This window comes from Triturus cristatus, chromosome 3_2 (assembly GCF_964204655.1).
Source record: "Triturus cristatus chromosome 3_2, aTriCri1.1, whole genome shotgun sequence".
NCBI classification, from domain to species: domain Eukaryota; kingdom Metazoa; phylum Chordata; class Amphibia; order Caudata; family Salamandridae; genus Triturus; species Triturus cristatus.
In genome coordinates, this window is record NC_140584.1 from 754,834,914 (window position 1) to 754,854,344 (window position 19,431).

At 45.9% G+C, this 19,431-nt stretch overlaps 1 protein-coding gene across 9 annotated transcripts in view; it reads right to left on the reverse strand.

Moving 5' to 3' along the window:
* Positions 1-19,431, reverse strand: part of GULP1 (GULP PTB domain containing engulfment adaptor 1) — a 1,880,853-nt gene that overhangs the window by 284,431 nt on the left and 1,576,991 nt on the right. For all 9 annotated transcript variants that reach the window (XM_085648825.1, XM_085648833.1, XM_085648826.1 and 6 more), the window contains one exon: positions 14,435-14,572. In XM_085648825.1, coding sequence (XP_085504951.1) covers positions 14,435-14,572 — 138 coding nt within the window. The remainder of the gene's footprint in view (positions 1-14,434; positions 14,573-19,431) is intronic.

Here is a 19,431-nt window from a genome sequence, read left to right on the forward strand (position 1 = left end):
GTAGCTGACGCTGCAGGCTCATTTCTTTTGCTGTTTTAAATATCGCAACTCGCCGTTTTAAATTCTGCAACTCGCGCTGTCATTCTTGCGCTTTCTACTTTCTGGGGCCTATCATTACAGGGAATAGTTAGGTCATACTTGCATCCTAAATTGGACAACTCACCTGCACTTTGCGGGATTTAGCCAGAATCGGGGGGACTATCTGGGACGCGGTCGCGGCGTTCCGGCCGCCATCTTAGGTGAGGTCTACTGGATCAGACTGCCTTCGGGTGCCATCTTTGGTGGGGATAGAGGTGTGTCCTCGCAGGACTCCCGCGCATTGGTCAGGATACTTAAGGTGCCTTCCTGTGCCTTCAGGTAGACATATATCACAGCGCTAACGCGTAGCTGACGCTGCAGGCTCATTTCTTTTGCTGTTTTAAATATCGCAACTCGCCGTTTTAAATTCTGCAACTCGCGCTGTCATTCTTGCGCTTTCTACTTTCTGGGGCCTATCATTACAGGGAATAGTTAGGTCATACTTGCATCCTAAATTGGACAACTCACCTGCACTTTGCGGGATTTAGCCAGAATCGGGGGGACTATCTGGGACGCGGTCGCGGCGTTCCGGCCGCCATCTTAGGTGAGGTCTACTGGATCAGACTGCCTTCGGGTGCCATCTTTGGTGGGGATAGAGGTGTGTCCTCGCAGGACTCCCGCGCGGATTGCTAGCCACAGTATATAAGCGATGTGTGTACCAGCGCGCAGCGTTGGCGCGCAGCGAGCGCGACGGCGGCGCGCCGGAGGTGCGCCAGAGGTAAGCCCGTTTGCGCCCGTTCGCGCACAGGTCGTGCCGGGAGCCGGGGTCCCTGTTTCACCGTCAAATGCCCGGAAAATATACACCAGAGATATGCTGTTACAATGCAACCTTGATTTGCACCATCAGCCACCTGCTACTGAGCAATATGTACAGCCTCTGTTGTGCGGTCTGCTGAACGTTAGATCATTGAACAAACATCATATGGAGATAGTATTTCTCATAGAGTCCTGTAAGGTCGACATTCTGTTTATGACAGAAACATGGACCAGAGCAGACTGCATGGTGGAGTTAGGGTTAGCATGCCCCCCGGGCTACAAGATCAGACACAACCCGCGGGAGGGAGCTAGAGGAGGGGGTGTGGGTCTTATATTTAGGGAATCGCTCGATGTCTCATTGCTCGATACCAAGTACATCGTGGGCTGTGAGACTCTGGCCTTCTCCATTAAAGGGCACGGAGGCACCCTTTATTCTGGGCTGCTGTGCTATCGGCCCCCTGCCAGTACCCTGTCAGCAGTACCTGAGCTAATTGATACTATCTTCGAGCTCTCTAACACCCATGCCAGGACTCTGATTTTGGGAGACTTCAATCTTTGTCCTGATGGCCCTACAAAGTCGGCTCTCTCGGAGCTGGTTCAGGCCTGCAGTGATATTCACCTGCAGCAGCTGGTACACTCACAGACTCACTCCAAGGGCAATACCCTCGACCTGATCTTCGCAGATTCTGGCCAGGTGGCAGTTCGTGACATCCTCCCTCAATGCTGGACGGATCATGCTTTGGTCCTCTTCTCCGTTGTACTCCCTACGGTACCAACTGGGAGCGGAGGTAGCGGCACTAGGATTAGGATGGGTAGACAGTGGTCAAGGTTGCTTAAACAACCTTGCCTACCATCCTTGTTGAGTGGTGATATTTCCTTAGGAGACAGTGTGGATGCAAGCTATGAGTGCCTCAGCCGAAAAATCATTAATTCCCTAGATGGGCTGGCCCCTCTACGCAAAATTAGAGATAGATCTAGGATTGCCATGCCCTGGTTTACCGCTGAGCTATTACAACTGAAGCTCGGTTGTAGACGTGCGGAGCGAGCTTGGAGAAAAAATTATTTAGACCCTGAGAAAGTTCTCTTCAAACAGGCCTTATCGACCTATAAAATACACATCAAAGCCGCAAAAGCACGATTCCTGGAGGATTCACTCGTAAAGGCACCGAACAAAACGCAGGCCTTGTTTAAGATTGTTGGGGACCTTGCCCGACCTGCCTCTGCTGCCAATGATATCCCTGCCTCCCAAGCTCTGTGTACTTCTTTGGCGCAGGCTTTTGAGGATAAGATCGCCCTGATCCTAAATAAGCTTGCTTTAACGATTACACCTGTTACTCAACCTGCACAGGGCCCCTTATCAGTGACTGCCACAGTGAGGGAAAGGGTAGCTGGCAAACAGGTATTGCTGGATAGTTTTCCCCTTCCATCTTTCGAGGAATTCTGCTCGGTGGCTAATAGTGTATCCTCCGGCTCCCCGTTTGACCCACTGCCACATAAATACTGGAAAGTATTTCAGGCGGAGCTCTTTCCTCCGTTGCATGCTATTTGCTGTCAGTCCCTTTCCTTGGCACGTGTCCCGGAGTGTTGGAAATTGGCAGTTGTCTCACCTCTACTGAAGAAGGAGACCTTGGACCCCACCTGCCCAGCGAATTATAGACCTATATCGCTGCTCCCTTTTCCCATTAAGATTCTGGAGAAACTGGTTACTAGGCACTTATCCAGTTTTTTGGAGACCAATCTCTGCCTGGACATGTCTCAATTTGGCTTCAGACCTGCACACGGCACGGAGTCTGCCCTGGTGACCGCCTTAGACGATCTTCGTTCGCGGGCCGACACTGGTCGAGCAGCCTTTTTAGTGCTGCTCGACATGTCGGCCGCATTCGATACGGTCAACCACGACATCTTGGTCAGAAGACTTGAGGATGTAGGGGTGAAGGGCTTGGCCCGTGACTGGCTGGTTTCCTATCTGGGTGATAGGCAGCAGGTAGTGGCCCTGCCACCTTTCCAGTCGGAGATCAAAGCAGTTAAGCAGGGTGTTCCGCAAGGGTCTGCCATCAGCCCTATTTTTTTCAACCTTTACCTCCGCCCTCTAGTGAGTCTGATTAAATCATTCGGCATTTCGGTTGTTAACTATGCCGATGATACACAGCTCATTTTTTCCATCGAGGGCAAAGATGCGGTGCCTTTGGAGACCTTCCATCAGTGTATGGCGTCAACTGCGGAATGGTTGAGGCAGAACTCTCTGCAGTTTAACGGCTCAAAAACAGAGGTATTACACTGCTCGTTGGATCGGGTCCCCCGGCCGCTGCCTCCTGACTTTTGGCCCGCCTCTTTTTTGGATGCTCCTTTGGCAGCAGCCTCTGCCAGGAATCTGGGTGTAGTGCTTGGGCCCAATCTTCAACTGGACCTTTTTGTAAATAAAACTGTAGCCACTTGTATGATGCTGCTCCGTATGCTGTGGAAGATCTTGCCGTTGCTGCCGACCCGTGTTCGGCCAGAAGTAGTGCGCTGCACCATACTGAGTAGGTTGGACTACTGCAACGCACTGCTTCTGGGAGCCCCAGCCAATTTGGTGGCTAAACTGCAACGTGTGCAGAATATGGCGGCCAAGTTGGCCTTGTCCCGGCGCTGTTCCGACTCCTCCTCCAGGGCACTAGCCGATCTCCATTGGCTACCTGTCCCGCAACGAGTTATCTTTAAAGCACTTTGTTTAGTGTTCAGAGGACTACATGGACAAGGACCGGTTCCGTTGCAAGAATTGTTCCAGTGGTATGTACCCACTCGCTCCCTTCGATCGCTCTCAGCACATTTTGTGGTAATCCCTAAGGTAATGAGAGCTCGGATGGGTGGGCGAGCTTTTGGATTTGTGGCCGCCAAACAATGGAACACTCTTCCCTTGTCGCTAAGGAGCTCCGGAGACTTTCTTTCTTTTAAGAGGGAACTCAAAACCTTTCTCTTTCCTAGGTCTGATTAAATCTCGTCAACTACTCTGTGTGGTGTTGGTATAATTGTCTGAAGCGCCAGGATACCCTTCGGGTGACAGTCCGCGCTATACAAGTATGCCATACATACATACATACATACATACAAGTTTCCTAATTTCCTCATTTACTACAGTCTCCTCAGTAGGAAATACTTTCAGTTTTTTACTTTGATTCCATCAAGAAGACATTCATATGTGTCACACATTTTCCATAAATTCTGAATGTTAGCACTCTAGTTGCTCATTAGATCACTGTAGTAAAGCTACTGCTCACCAGGCAAGTCTGCTGCTGGTATTCAAAGTGCATGTTTCAGTCTGCATGTCAGAATTTTTTTATGAAATAAAAGAGGATTTCAGAAGTCAAAATGTGCCCTAGTTTTTCTTTCTGCAGCACTAATCATAATTTATATGGCAAAATGAACCCCCTCATTTTGTTCCTTTGTAAATTAAATGTTTTAAGTTTTACCACTTTATTCCAATCAAGCTGGCTTCAGGTGTACCATACTTTTGTCATAAGTAAGACTGTTAGCGCTCTAGTTGTTCTTTAGAGCACTCTGGGAAGCTGCAGTAGAACACAAAGGAATCAACTGACAGTCTCTGCCCTTGTTGGATGTACATGTTTTACTGAGAATGTCAGACTTCATTCTTACATGACTGAGAAAGATAATGTGAATTTACAGAAAATATGCTCTCAGTTTAGCTTATAGATCACCTTCCAAACCTCTGTGGGAAAAGCATGAGAAAATAGTTTTCTCTCAAACATGGTTCATGATATCACAGCAGAAGGCTTTTTCACATGGTAAAATCACCTTAGAACACACCACAATTCCTAAAATGAGTATGGTACCATCAACAAATGATTTATAATGTAACTAAAGTCTTAAAACCTTCTATTAACTGCAATGCTTTTTAATGAGGTGCTATCATGTATATTGGTCCCAAGATGGCTGCCAACACTTCTTGGATGAAGTACTGACAGCCAATCAGATCTCACGATGAGATGTGTCGTTAGGCTCCGCCCAGATATGTATGTGATTTTACTTTTGATTTTCTCAGGAACTACTGAACAGATTGACACCATATATGCAAAAGGCACATCCCTGAGCTGAGGACTACCTCTCTGCCAAATTTCAAGTAATTCTGTTCAGCCGTTCGGGCTGTACCTTGGACTAAAGGTCCCTATGGAAAATTGCATGGGAAAAACGCGTTTTGGGACCCCCCTTTTTTCTCAGCCCCCGCTTGACAAATACCCCCGAGACTTTCAGGGTAGGAGCGGAGCGGAGCGGAGCGCCCCACTATTTTGAAAATTTTGCGAGGATTCGTCAACCGGCGCCAAAGTTATTCCAAATAGAATGTTGCGGATTTCCTATGGAAACACGGTCCTACCTATAACTATCTACTGGCGACCGCCAGTAGATAATATATATATACATATATATATATATATATATATATATATATATATATATATATATATATATATATATATATATATGTATGTGTGTATGTGTATATATATATATATGTATATGTGTGTTTATCCTAACACAGACATAAACTTTAGCCTCTCATCTTTCCCGATGTCAGTTTTCCTCTTCGGATTCCAATTTGCCCTCGGGGTTACAATTTGTAATGGCCTTTTCGGCTATTCTCTTCAATACACTTGTGGCGCTTGGCTTAGATTTTTTTCCAGAGTTATCTCCTTACTCGCAGATCAGTTATGTCTTACAAGCTCCTATGTGGGAGCTTCAATGGAGCCCATTCTGACGTTGCCCATGCAGAGGGTTCCATTTCGGGCAGTTGCCGAAGTAGTGAGGCGCTTAGCACAGTCTGTCAAACAGTTTTCCTGCCCTCCAGTCGTTTCGAGTCTTTTTCCACATAAGTCTTTTGACACGTACTTCTCACCTCGTGTAATATCTCGGTTGTGAGAGCTATCGGCAAGCCAAAGGGTACGAGGTCATACTCCTAGCGGATTTGGTCACGGACTTTTGGCATTCTGCCGGAAGTATTAGATTTAAGTCATTACGGAATAGAATCCGTAGCAACAGGGCGCAGTGGCGGACTGGTAGTTCTGGTATCTCCAGAAGGCAGTAGGTGGCAGCTTCACCCGAAGGACATTCAGTGGTTGTAAGCCTTTTTTGGGTTCTTGCTCCGCAGACCTTTTAGTGGCAGGTATGATTCATCACAGACGTTCGGCTGGAGATAAACTCCAGGGGGTAAAGGATGTATGCCTTGTCTCACGGCTGTCGGTGGGACTGAACTATGTTTTTCCTCCATCCCATCCACATTTCGGGGAATGTGCCGCAAAAATTGCGTTGCTTAGCGGAAGCTATCTTTACAACTCTTGTAGAGAAGTCTCCATTTTGTTTTTCCAGTACTCCTTGAGTCGGCGGCGTCCGACTCCGAGTTCTCCGTGACCCTTTACAACATTCCATTTCATGCAGAGGCGCGCATGGTGAATTGGGACAGTGGTCCTTTATGATATACCACGGAACTAGCTCAAAGGTTAGTCTGGCGCCTTTTGGTGGCACAGGGTCAGGGTTCGAAACATGTCAGGACTGTACATTCAGTTTCCCCAGGTGGTATATATTTTTAAAACATTGTTTTTTTGTTATGATCTACATTTTTCGGACACCCTGTCAGTGTTCATTTAACAACCCTGGGTCCTTCCACGCACCCACAATATTTTTTCGGCGTTGGAAGATCGCGTAGTTGGTATGTACCCGTCGTGTTATCTCCGTGCAGGGCTGATTTTCCTAATTTGTGTATATTTCATCAGGTAATGTCATTCGGATTTGCGTGACGTTCACTTCGCAGCGGCCATTTTGGCCATTTATGCAGGTCATTTTGGATACAGGAAAGTTGGTGGGCTTACGTCGGTTTTTTCTGGGAGTTGTTGAAAGGCAATGAGTAGCATAAAAACCCAGACCAGAATAATCCTCTGTGGGAGGTTCTCTCGCTTTTCTTCTTTGAAAAGTGGCCAACAAAAAATATGTCGGCAAGGAATAGACTATCGTCAGGCTGCGTTATGAGACACTTCTACCTTTCGGTGTTCCGACGACGAGACAGGCCCACGGTTTTACAGGTACGGTATCTATTCCAGGAAGTTTCATTATACTTAATGTCAGAATTACATCTGGTCAAGGCCTCACATTATGTTTCCAAATGATGCAAATTACGTGTGTTTTTCCATACCTCAAGGTTTACAAGGGAGTTTACTTGGTGTTACTCCTGAGGTTGTGATATAATTGTTGTGCTATAACTGTGGATTACATTATAGAACCTTTACATATGTCTACGGCTATTATAGCCGGTGGTTGTTGGCAGTTATGCCAGGATACGATATCCATAATCAAATTTTTGAGACAGTCTGTTAGTGGGACCATATCTCTCAATATTGTTTACTGATTCCCATAGTACAGGATATTTCAAGATCTACTGATTGATTTTCTCACACTATATTTAAACAGTTTATTATTAAACCGGTGGGTGATATGATTGTAGTTGTGTTGGATAAGCGTTAAACTATCATAATCCGAAGCCTCCGGTCCTGTAATAGAATAAAAAATTAGCTAGCATTCGTGCCAAGAATTTTCAATTCTATTAAGGACACGGAGGCGAGGATTATCCCACCCGGTTTATTACAATATTGGTAATAATTACCCACCCGCATGTACTTGATATTCTGTGTAAGCAGAAGTTACGGGTTTCCCTGTCTCATTCCTTTCAGGTTCTGGGAAAAGAAGACGGAGCAGGTGTACTTCTGGTTTAGAAGTCGATTCCAGTTTGGATATGGTTCTGCCATGTTGGAGGATGATTATTGGACTCATATTCCTTATTTTGGACTGAAGTATTAATGTTATTGATTATTAAGGTTCGAGCAAAGAAAGAGGAGGAGAAACAGGATACTGTGGCTCTTATGGGGCTATACAGGATGTGATGTATGGACGAGCATCATGGGAAATGTAGTTTTAGTTGCATACAAAACGTTGTTCATTGGCTGCTGTGAGTAGCAAATATAAGAAAGAGAAGCATAATCCTCGCCTCCGTGTCCTTAATAGAATTGAAAATTCTTGGCGCGAATGCTAGCTAATTTTTTATTCCCCTTTAGTTTCTTCTTGAAATATAAACACTGAGATACTCTTGTGAAATGAACCGGATAACGTCTGGCTTTATTTCCTCCTACAATGCACATCGATTCTTGCATAAGGGTCCGTCACAGTGAATGTGCCCAGATCAACACGCTGTTCCTGAGAAGGTCGGAGCGTACCAAGTAGCAGTGATGTTGCATTCCACTTGGATGGAGAAGCTCGGAGGCTGCTGCTCTTAATATGCACGTATGTGTTTCAAGCTTTGCCGGGGAGCGCTGAGCGTTGCATTTCAACAGTGTCAAAAGAGATTCTTTAAATCCCAGAAGATATTTTGCTGTAGCATGAAGACAACAATACAATTGCATACATCAGCGCTTGGAGATCAAACATATCTTGGAGATTTAAGAGGTATTCTCTCATTCTCGCTATGCATCACACATTTTATTTATTCAGAAACACGCTCAGCTTGAAAATATCATGCAACACTGTCCGTTCTGTGAGTTCCACGGCTGCTAATCCTCAACAAAAAGTGGTAAGTTAACTCACAGCAAGTTTTAGTTTACTCTTTATTGCATAGCCTACAAACCGTGTGAAGAGCACACAGCAAGAAACATCAACTGAATGAAAAAAGTTTGAAGCAAAACACGACGAATAACAATCAATAAAAATATTGAAAAGGAATGCAAGAGCAGGGATACATGATCACCTTCCCTTGTACAAAAGCTAATTCATATGCACTGCAATGCTTTAGGCAAGTGGTCAGGACAGATCCTCTATTTGAGCGGAGGTCACAGGGGCGGCTCCTCCACTAGGGCGGAGCAGCATTGCCCCACTGCTTTCTCGCAGTGCGAGAAGCAGAAACATAAAATGGTAAAACTACCATTTTATGTTTCTGCTTCTTGCACTGCGAGAAAGCAGAAGTGTTTGGTTGGGGGGGGCGAGTCTGCTGTAGGGCAGGGGAGGAGTGTTTTGCCCACTGCTGTGGGCACTGACTGTTTGGTCGGCCCTCTGGTGCCAACCAAACCAGTCATGTGCACTCTGCCTTTTCTCCATGTAGGCTGCCCCAGAGCTGAAAAATAAAACAGTAATAAAGTTAATTTATTACCGCTTTATTTTTCAGAACCCATCCTGAACTAAGTGTCAGGATGGGGTGGGGCCAGCGCTGCCGAGTGGCAGCACCAGAGAGCTACGTGCCATATAATGCGCATGACTCTTTGGCCGGTCGTCTTGGGCCGGCCAAACAGACATGCGCATTTTAAAGTTCTCTAACCCATCTGTCTTATACAGCTGGGTTAGAGAAAGCCCATTGCTCTTAGGAGTGCTGAGAGAGCCTGCTCTATCCAATCCTGGCACTGCTTTCATGCTGTGAAAGCAGTGCCAGGATTGGGTAGTGACGCTTCCTGCATCGGGAGCTTCAGTGAGGAAAGAAGACACTCGAGGGAGGAGGACGTCACGCTGCAAGATAAGGTGAGTCTATTTTATTTTTTAACATTTTTTGTGCCCCCTGCCCCAACACCCTCGGTACAAGCCAGCTGCCACTGTTTGCTGGAACATTTTTCAGAGTGAGTGCTGATATCAATGTCACTTCACTGAAGTCACAGTGAAAGTAGCTGGTAGTCCATTTTGGAGCACACTGTCAGTTACAGCAACGCATTTTCTATTGAAATGGCCATAACATTAGCAATGACATGCAGCTTTACTAATTAGACCGTAGTGGATAAATGATAGTGTGAAAATCGGCTTTCAACAAGTATTTGTTGTTTGCACATCACCAAGTAAAGTGTCTTGAAAACCTTACAAAAGGGGGAGAGATTGAGGAACATAAGATGATAATCACAAAACAATAATGCAGCACCAGAGAATACAGTTCAAAATAAGGCAAAACATTGGACACTTGGCAGGCTGAGATGCCCCACAATAAAGACCCTTGAAAGACGAGGAAGGATAATAGCAAGAAGGACATGTAAATTCATAACAACATGCAAGACAATTAAGAAAAAAACAAGATAGGGGTCAAAAGGAAAATGAAAACATAGCAAAAGAGAAGAAAGGAAATTACAGAAATAAGCTGAGAGTCCATACTCGCATCCACACATCCGAGGAGTGAAGGGGAAGAACGAGAGAAGAAAAAACCGGGGAAACAGGAGATAAGGGAGATATGAGGAAGTGAGAACAGAAGAGAAAGCAGAGTGAATAATAATAGGGTTACGCATCCGTGAGGACTATGACCAGTCAGGCCTTTGTGGTCGATGCCGATGGGGCGTAATTTAAAGTAAAAACCAGTCAATCTGTTAAGAGTGGGTACACCCCTCTAAGGATTAGCGGGTAGCGTCTGGAGAAAGGGCGCACAGGTATAGAGAAAGGCCATTGCTCTGTCCTGGAGGCTGTAGATGACTTGCTCGTAGGAGGCTGTCTGATAAATTGCTGAGAGCCAATCATTGTGGGCAGGAGAGATGGGAGAGCGCCAGTGGCGGAGAATGCATATTCTGGCCATGGCGAGTGCCGTATGCAGGAGATGGCTGTGTGGGCAGGAGAGGTCTTGGGAATCCGTGAGGTCATGCAGAAGGCTCAGGGGTGAGAGAAGGTGGTTGTTACCGGCAGGGTTTCGTTCAGCGTATTGTCCACCACCTCCCAGAAAGGCCATATTAAGGAGCAGTCCCAGAGGAAGTGCAGCAGTCACGAGCACAGTTCCAGCAGGTCATGTGGGGCAATAGGCCCTTTGCTCGCAGCTTTCCGGGAATCCAGTGTCAGTCATGCAGTGATTTAGAAAGACAAAACTTCAAATGCGCATCTCTTGCCCCACGATCAAGTGCCTCCATGACAGAACAGTAGCCTTTCTCCAGGAGTTTGGCCCAATCCTGCGGTTCGTAGTCTGTCTATAGCATGGCTTGCCATATGGTACAGAGGTTAGTGAGTAGGGGTAGGGAGAAAAGATGACAGCTCAAGAGACTATATAAGCCAGCCCCACGTCCTAAGATAGAAGACTACAGGTAGGGTTGGAGGACCAAGGGCCACATACCCAGGTGGTGGTTAAGGTAACAACGTAGCTGGAGATACCTCCAGGACTGGTGGGGTGGGAGTCCGAATTCATCGCGGAGCGCTGTGAAGGGTTTGAAGGCACCACGGTCAATGATCTTATCCCGACAGAATTCTACAAAAAATATGGGGCAACACTGGCGCCACACCTCCAGGCAATGTATGCAGTTGTGTTGAGGATGCCGCCCTCCGGCAATCACTGAACGAAGCACGGCTGGTCTCACTTCCCAAACCCGACAGAGACCCTAATGAGCTGAGCTCATACAGGCCTCTGGCTCTATTAAACACTGACTATAAACTCCTGGTGATGCTTCTAGCAGACCGGCTAGCACCACTGGTCCAAACATTAGTACATGAGGACCAGAATGGATTTGTCCCAGCACGAAGCACTTCTTTTAACCTCCAAGGTTTTTTCAGTGTCCCTAAATATGCACTAGACTGATGGCCTCGCGCAGGCGGCTGATCCTAGACCAAGAGAAGGCCTTCGATACCCTGGAATGGGACTTCCTCTTTGTAGTGCTGCAATCATATGGGCTTGGAGAAACATTCATTAGAATGGTTCAGCTTCTATACAAGGACCCAGTGATGAGGGTACAGACTGGCCCACATATCTCAGCACCGGTCAAGGTGCGGCGAGGTACCAGGCAGGGGTGTCCGTTATCCCCATTTCTGTTCTCGCTCGCTGCGGAGCCATTCGCAGCAATGTTTGGAGCAAGGGGCAGAGGTTGGGGGATCCCTTAGGGAGATGGCACGCACACCTCATTATTTGCAGATGACCTCCTCCTATACCTTAAAGACGTGCACTTAATCCCAGGAGAGGTGGAACATATCCTGGGGAAATTCTCTGTCCTGTCTGGAGTAGTAATAAACGCATCAGAGTCCTGTCTTTATCCATTCAATGACACATGTCACAACCCCCATTACATACTCAACAACCCAGGCATTGAGTGGCAAACACACACTTTCCTATACTTAGGGATCCGTATATACCACTGCCAAGAGGACTTGCTTGAAGGTAATCTAGGCAGGGCAATAGCTTCAATCCACTCACAAATCACATTACAGGGCGCACTCCCTCTGGCAGCTATGGGTCGCGTAGCCTTAGTCAAAATGATAGTCTTACCCAACTTTGGTACTTCTTCGCCAATCTTCCTATATATATATATATCTCACCAGGGGTGGCTCCTTCATTAGGGCGGAGGAGCTTCGCCCCACTGCTTTCTCGTAGTGCGAGAAGCAGAAACATCAAATGGTATTTTAAATACCATGTTATGCTTCTGTTTCTCGCGCTGCAAGAATGCAGAACTGTATGGCTGGTTAGGGGTGGGCGGGAGGGTATTCCTGTTTGGGGGCCGGTTGAGGAGTGGCTTACCCACTATTGTGTGCCCCTACTGTTTGGTCGGCCCTCTGGGACCGACCAAACCAGTCATGCGCACTCTACATTTTCTCTATGTAGGCTGCAGGCGCCTGGGTGGTTGATGTCCGCACCAATCTCTCAAGGGCATCCTATATGCAGAAGTACACCTCATCAAGGACCTGAAGAAATATGACTAAGTCCCCTCCAGCCTGATGGAACTTCATGGCTTCCTTTGCAAGCCTGCACTATCTTCCAAACCAGATGTTTCTTTTCCAAATTCATGACGACCTGCTCCCCAAATAACTGTCTGACAAGCTTTAAACACTGCAAATATGTAAACACAGGTGCACAGTTGAGCTGAGCGGAGCTAGCACAAATGTTCATGAAAAGCCCCCAGCTTTCCAGACCACACCTAAAGAGTTCTCTATGTCACCTATGGTGCATTCTCTAAATCTCCCTGACAGCTAAAACATTTTCCTCACCTTTGGACCCTCTTGTAGGCCCCAAATAGCACCCCTGTCCACTGTCAACTCCTGCTCCTTGCTGATGTTCCTATTTCCTTGCTCCTTAAAACATTCTTCTGCTTGCAAAACCAGCTGTAACACCTCCATTCGAGTAAAGTGCTCCAATGCTGAGCAGCTGGGGTCGTGCTATAGAAATCCCTTCTGTACATGTTCACTTATCTCTCACCTGGGCACCTGAAAGCTCTTAGCATATCCTCAGACAGGAGACAATCAAACTGGAAAGGAAGACGTATATAAAAGAAAAACAAGCATTTGCAATGCAATAGGTCTCACATTCACCAGAGTTTGAGCTATTGGAATTGTAAATGACAATAGCTTAAATTCTTGAAAATGTAAGACCTATTGCATTGTTTTATTTTTTTGCTGTTTACAAGCGCCCCATGCCGCGATTTCACGTTAATAGAGGCTGCGCCCCCTTCTTTAGACGGGCCACGTCTAAACAAAGGGACCTGGCCGCTATTAAAGTGAAAGAGCGGTGTGGGGCGCTTGTACAACAACAACAAAAAAGCATTTGTTTGTCAATTTGACAAACAAATGCTTTTTATTTTTTTTGTAAATGCCCCAGTGTCGAGGTTTCACTTTCATAGTAGCCACGGACATTTCTTTAGATGCTGCTCGTCTAAAGAAAGGGGTGTGGCCTCTATTAGCATGGAAGCCTGGCATGGGGACTTATAAACAACAACAAAAGTGAATAAATAGAACAAAACAAAAACATGCGGGTGGCTACAAATAAACCAAAGGCGAGGCTGCCACTGTTGCGTGCCATGCTATTAAAAAAAGCGTCAGGAGAGGGTATGTCTTGCCTGCAACAGCAGGTAGGTGAAAACTATTTAAGGAAATAGTGCCTACCAGCTGTATTTAAAACCTACTGAGTAACAACACCCATAAAAGGGCCAGTTCTTATGGGAGGTTACAAGATAAGACAAAGTGGCACTAAGGAGGGAGTAGTAAGCCTATTGACCAATGAGAAGCTACAGTGTGCAAAGGACAATGACACAAGCCAATGAAAAATATGGGCAGAGAATACAGCAGAGCTGCGCATATGCTGACCAGGCTCGACCTAAAAATGGCAACGGGCCTTTTGCATCTATGCATCCTGGAGCTGGACCAACTTACCCGTATTCAGAGGGCCATCCCAACCCTGCTTCAATATATAGTCAGTGGCTATCTTGAAATCGGATCTCTGATGTGGTCTGTCTGGATGTTTGTTGGGCAAACCTGCTATGGGTGAATTTGTTTAGTAAATGAAAAATATGAGTTACTCTTCTGCAAATTGGTAAAAATAAATATGTGTTTTTTCTGAATCCAATTGTTAGTTTAAACATATCATGTTTTGATAAAATAAAATGTTGGGGCACCTCAGAGTTTAAGGCATAATTTGTTCAGTTTTCAGGTATTCACCAATTCACTGGAGCTTTAAAGAAACTGTGCACAGGGGAAGAGCCAGAGGTAGTCTCATAAAGCAATTTCTCTTGTCAGGCTGGAGTCATTAGCAAGGCTACCATCTGCTACTTCCATCTGGTCCAAAGACATAAGATGGGAGTACAGCCAAACCAAGCCTTTCTCGTGTAAGGCAGAAGAAACACCACCAGACAAATGGAATACTTACACACTTCTCACTGTCAAACACGTAACATAAATGCTTATTTGACTCGGAATCCTTGCAGATGAATGTAAATATCCGCTTGTCCGTTTTATCATCGGCGCAGAAAGATATCCTATGCAGCTGACAGTTGTGGAGGATTTCCTAGAAACAAGACATTTAAAGAAAGTGAGTCACTTGAGTGCCAGAAGCATTTTGTGCAATGAAGAGCTTTTGCTGGCTTAGCAATCACGGGGCGCCACTAATGGGAAAAAGCAAAATGAAATGTTCCACCATGTTTTAGCACGGCTCCACAGATCAGCGAACCGCATCGATATGATAGTGACCTGCTTATTCACCTGGGCATTAACCCCTTCTACGCCACGCCCTTTTTCCCCTCCTGTGCCGGGCGTTTCATTAGTGGGCGGGTTTCATGACGAGATAGTCTCGTCATGGGCATAGCGCGACCGTGCTCCATGACGAGACTATCTCGTCATGGGCACAGAAGAGGTTAAGCTGCGCCCTACTCTCATCCTTACTCACTCTTATTACAAGCGGCCGGTAAGGATGTGCTGGGTCGGACTGGCCCTAAGGGAAATCGGGAAGTGCCCGAAAGGCTTCTCTGACACGTCAGCGTGGCGGCCGGTGTTTGGCTAGTTATGGGCCTGTTTTATTATCTGCTGGGCTGGGGTTTCCTGTTAATTTCCCTGAGAATACAGCAAACATTGCCTGCAGCAAGCTCAAATCCATGCGAAACTATCCATGCAGTCATTCATATCTTGCAAAACACTAATAATATTTCGTGTCTTAACAAGCTCGAAGATGCCCATTTGGCAAACGTGTTCCACTTTTTCAGTATTCTAATTCACTAATGGGGACTATTTTTTGGTCGAAACCTACCTGATGCTAATGACATCTTGAGGACATTCGGAAAACTTCCCTGGGAATGCTTTTCACCAGTTCTTTACCATTGGCTTTGTGGTCTGTAACTAGGTTCTACAGTATTTATCTTTTGGCCATTTCCATCTGTATTTATCCATATTTATTTTTAGGCCATTTTATTTGTATTCATCCATATTTATTTTGTGCTTTGCGTATAAATGAAGTTGTAAAACGGTACATTTCCAAATCTATTTAACTGATAGACGTGCACTCATACTTTGATGACTACCGTATTTTAGCTATTTAAGCTGCCAAATATTACATAACAATGCATCCACTCGTAAATACTAGCATTATACCATAAATGCATGTTGACATATGCCGCTACCTAAAGAAATTTCACCCTGTTTTTTTAATTTCCCATGCTGTCCATCTGCTCAGCTGCTGGCCTATAATTAATGAAAGACAGCACAGAGGGTCACTTAAAAGAAGCACAATTTTCTATATTTATCTACTGTTAAAAATAAATGCAGACAGAAAACACATTGTTTTCTGTCTGTATTTATCTGTAAAAAATCAGTAAAAACGGAAAACAGGGAGCCTTATTTGTAACCCACAATTGCTTGCTTTCTATTTGCTGGTTTGATTTGTTTTAAGCTGTAAAGGTTGAGGGCCTCATTTATGAGGTTTTGCCGTATGTCAGCCCCACAGCTCTCCCTGCTGCGCTGCCCTACGGTATTAGAAAAGGGCAGGAATGCACCGTATCTATGAGATACAGTGCATTCCTGTCCTTTTCCCCTTCGCCTGCGCACAATGGGCTGCCGTGCGCCAACTCAGGCACCGTTGCATGATGGTGCAAGGGTACCTGTGTTGAGGGGATGCTTGTTATGTGCAGGAAGGTTGCCCTTCCTGCACAAAAACAATCACAAGAGGTTTTTTCCTTTTCCTACGTGTGCTGTAGAATGCAGCACATATAGAAAATGGAAAAACGAGGAGAAATAAAGATATTTCTCCTCGTTGTGCCTCCCTTAAGCCTCCCCTGTGGAGGCGTAAGTCTTTGGTGCTGCCTCAGATTTACGATTTTTCGTAAATCTGGGGCAGTGTCAAAATGCCATGAATGTTGCTGGGAACGCCCCAGCAACACCCATTGCACACCCTTTAACGCAGGAAACCTCGTTAAAGGTGACAATATTTACGAGGCAGCATTAAGCCATTAAAAGGGCTTGTGCTGCCTTGTAAATATGGAGCAGGCTCCTGCGCAACGTAACATTACAAAAAGTGACGCTCATAAATGAGGCCATGAGTTTGTCCCTTCCTTTGCCCAAACCCTATTTTCTGTATTTTTCCACCAATTCTAAATTTCTGTAAACAGGCCCTTAAATCTTCTTCTTATCATGTCACATTTGATATGCATTCAAAGACAGAGGTCAAATGTCATGCCCTGTCTTCCAGGGAGCTTGGTGTTTCCTTTCTTTCTCTGACTTCAATATGAGAGAATTTTAGTGACAATCATGTTGGCTTCTAGGGGTGTGCAAACAATGTTATTTTTCTTAGCACAAAACAACATTTAAATGTCTGTAAATTAACTGCAGATATTTCAGAATATGGAAAGCACAAATGAAGCAATTTTTTTTGTAGTTCTGAAGTGTGGTGCAAACAAATATTTTAATACGATCAAAACAAATCAGTATACTAGGTGATGACATTTCCACACATTATTGTTTTTGTTCTGTATACATTCATCATTAAAACAGAATGTCTGTGCAAATGTAATTTCAACTGAAGATGTGTGGTCTGTAATGGCAGTGCAGTACCACACCATGCATACTCCACTTTACCCGTCGCCCCTCTACTCTGCACCACTCCCCGCTACTGCACTCTACTCTGGCCCACTCCCGACTACACCACCCAGATTGATTCTTTCTATTTTCCAAGAAATAAATTCTCACAGAAATATTGCATATTACCCAATTCAGTGACATAATACAGTTAAAAATATCATAAAATCACCAATAAATAGCACTTAATTAAATCAATACAGTCAACACATAACATCGACCTAAAACGGATATAAAGTAGTATATAAAATGAAATTTCATCTACTAAAACTCATTGAGTGGTCCAAAGCCTATTAATCCCACATGCATCAAAATATTTGAAAGTACATCAGTTTTACCAGCAACAAACAAAACCTATTTCGTCCATTTGGGCAACCAGACAGCATTCTATGGGTCATCACAGTTTAAACTGGTGGATAGTCAATCCATATTAAAATCTCATCTGTCAGGGCATCATAGGACAGTGAGCCGTGCTGGAGCATAAACATCACATCTGGATTATAAGTAATAAAGTGCACTGCGCCGGACCATAATTATCACAATTCACAAGGTCTTAATCAGTCTGGCCTCATTAACAGACCCAGTCCCCCAATTTCAGGGCCAATGCCTTCCGCAGTGCATCCTCGTAATTTGATCTACAGCTACTAAATAGTTCAGGGACATCCCTGCGAACCTAAACGGATAATCCTCACCAGTCTAGGACAGCCAGTGAGGTGAAATCCTAGAATAGGATGATACAGTTTCGAACAAATACTGGCCAAAAGCAATGGCTACATCCTGGTATCTCAAACTACACATCAGGTTTAGATCCATTTCTCTCGAGCAAATACCAAATTTATTTAAAACAAGATAAAGGTGCCCACCGGACCGGGTCTGAGGTACTGACACGGGGGCTCACTCCGGATGATGCCACTTTCGGCCAAGCTTAGGGTCTTTTGTCTGTTGTGTTTTGTCTCCCCTCCATTGGAGGAGGTGCTGGGTCTCGAGGGGGTTCTCCTTCCTCCTCTAGGGGGTCTTAGTAGTTTAAATCACATAGGGGCGACAGGCACACTGCAAGTTGGGGGGGCTGTTTGGGCTCATGCAGGGGTGCAGGGAGGGGGGAGTTTTGTTGGGGCTGTTGGGTTGGGGTTGGGTATTGTTTATTTGTACCACAAGGCAGAAGTATTGTTGTGCTATTTCTAAAGTGCTCTCTGGGGGACGATTGATCGATTTCGGCTATGATGGGGGGTAGGGGACTGAGTCTTTTGTCCTGGAATGTTAATGGACTGGGGGACAGGATAAAACGGGGGGTGGTCCTGCAGTTTCTAAAACGAATTTCACCAGATATAGTCTTTCTGCAGGAAACACACCTCATTGGAAACTCCTTTTGTGCCATGAACAGACGGGGCTATCGCCTTATGGCCCACTCGGGCTTCACGTCTGGTTCGAGGGGTGTGGGCATTATGGCTAAGACCTCGCTCCCGTTGGAAGTTGATGAGGTGCTCCATGATGACAGGGGACGATACACGGTTCTGGTGGGTAGATTGGAGGGTAGAGTGATTGTTTTCGTTTCTGTTTATGTCCCGCCAGGGTTGCAAACGACTACTTTTGCGGATCTGGGGCGCCTCCTCCTTGGCCTTCCGGAGGGGATTCTAGTGGTTGGGGGGGATTTTAACGCTGTGGCTTCCGGGACTGAGGATCGTCACCCTCCTAGGGATCTCCCCCGTGCCCAAGCATGGTTGTCCGGCCTCTTGGATACCTTGGGGCTGGTGGATTGTTGGCGGTTGAAACATCCTACGCAGATACAGTACACCTTTCATTCCGGGGCTCATGGCAGTCTTTCGAGACTTGATTATGTCCTGATGCCAGCGGTACAGGCGGGGCGGGTTGGGGAGGTACGACATTTGGCGCGGGGTATTTCAGACCACTCCCCGCTCCTGTTGCACTTCGACATTGTCCCGAGGGGGGAGGGGAGGGTGATCCCGATTAATCCCTGGTACCTGCGTGACCCCACAATTCGCGCAGATTTGGTTAAATCTCTTAAGCGATATTTTGAAGACAATGTGGGGTCTGTGTCGTCTGCGGTTTCTCTGTGGGAGGCGTTTAAGACGGTACTCCGGGGGGAGGCCCTGTCCCTTATTTCCCATTCCCGGAGGCGTGAGCGGGAGGAGGTGACCCGTATTGAAACTGAGATAACCGAGTTGGAGGGTGATTTGGAGTGTGGGGTGACGGACGACAAATTGCATGCTCTCCGACTCAAGCAGACGGACTACATGGCCCTCGTCACGGAGGCAGCCAGGGGCCTCAGTAGAGAGCAACAGGGGA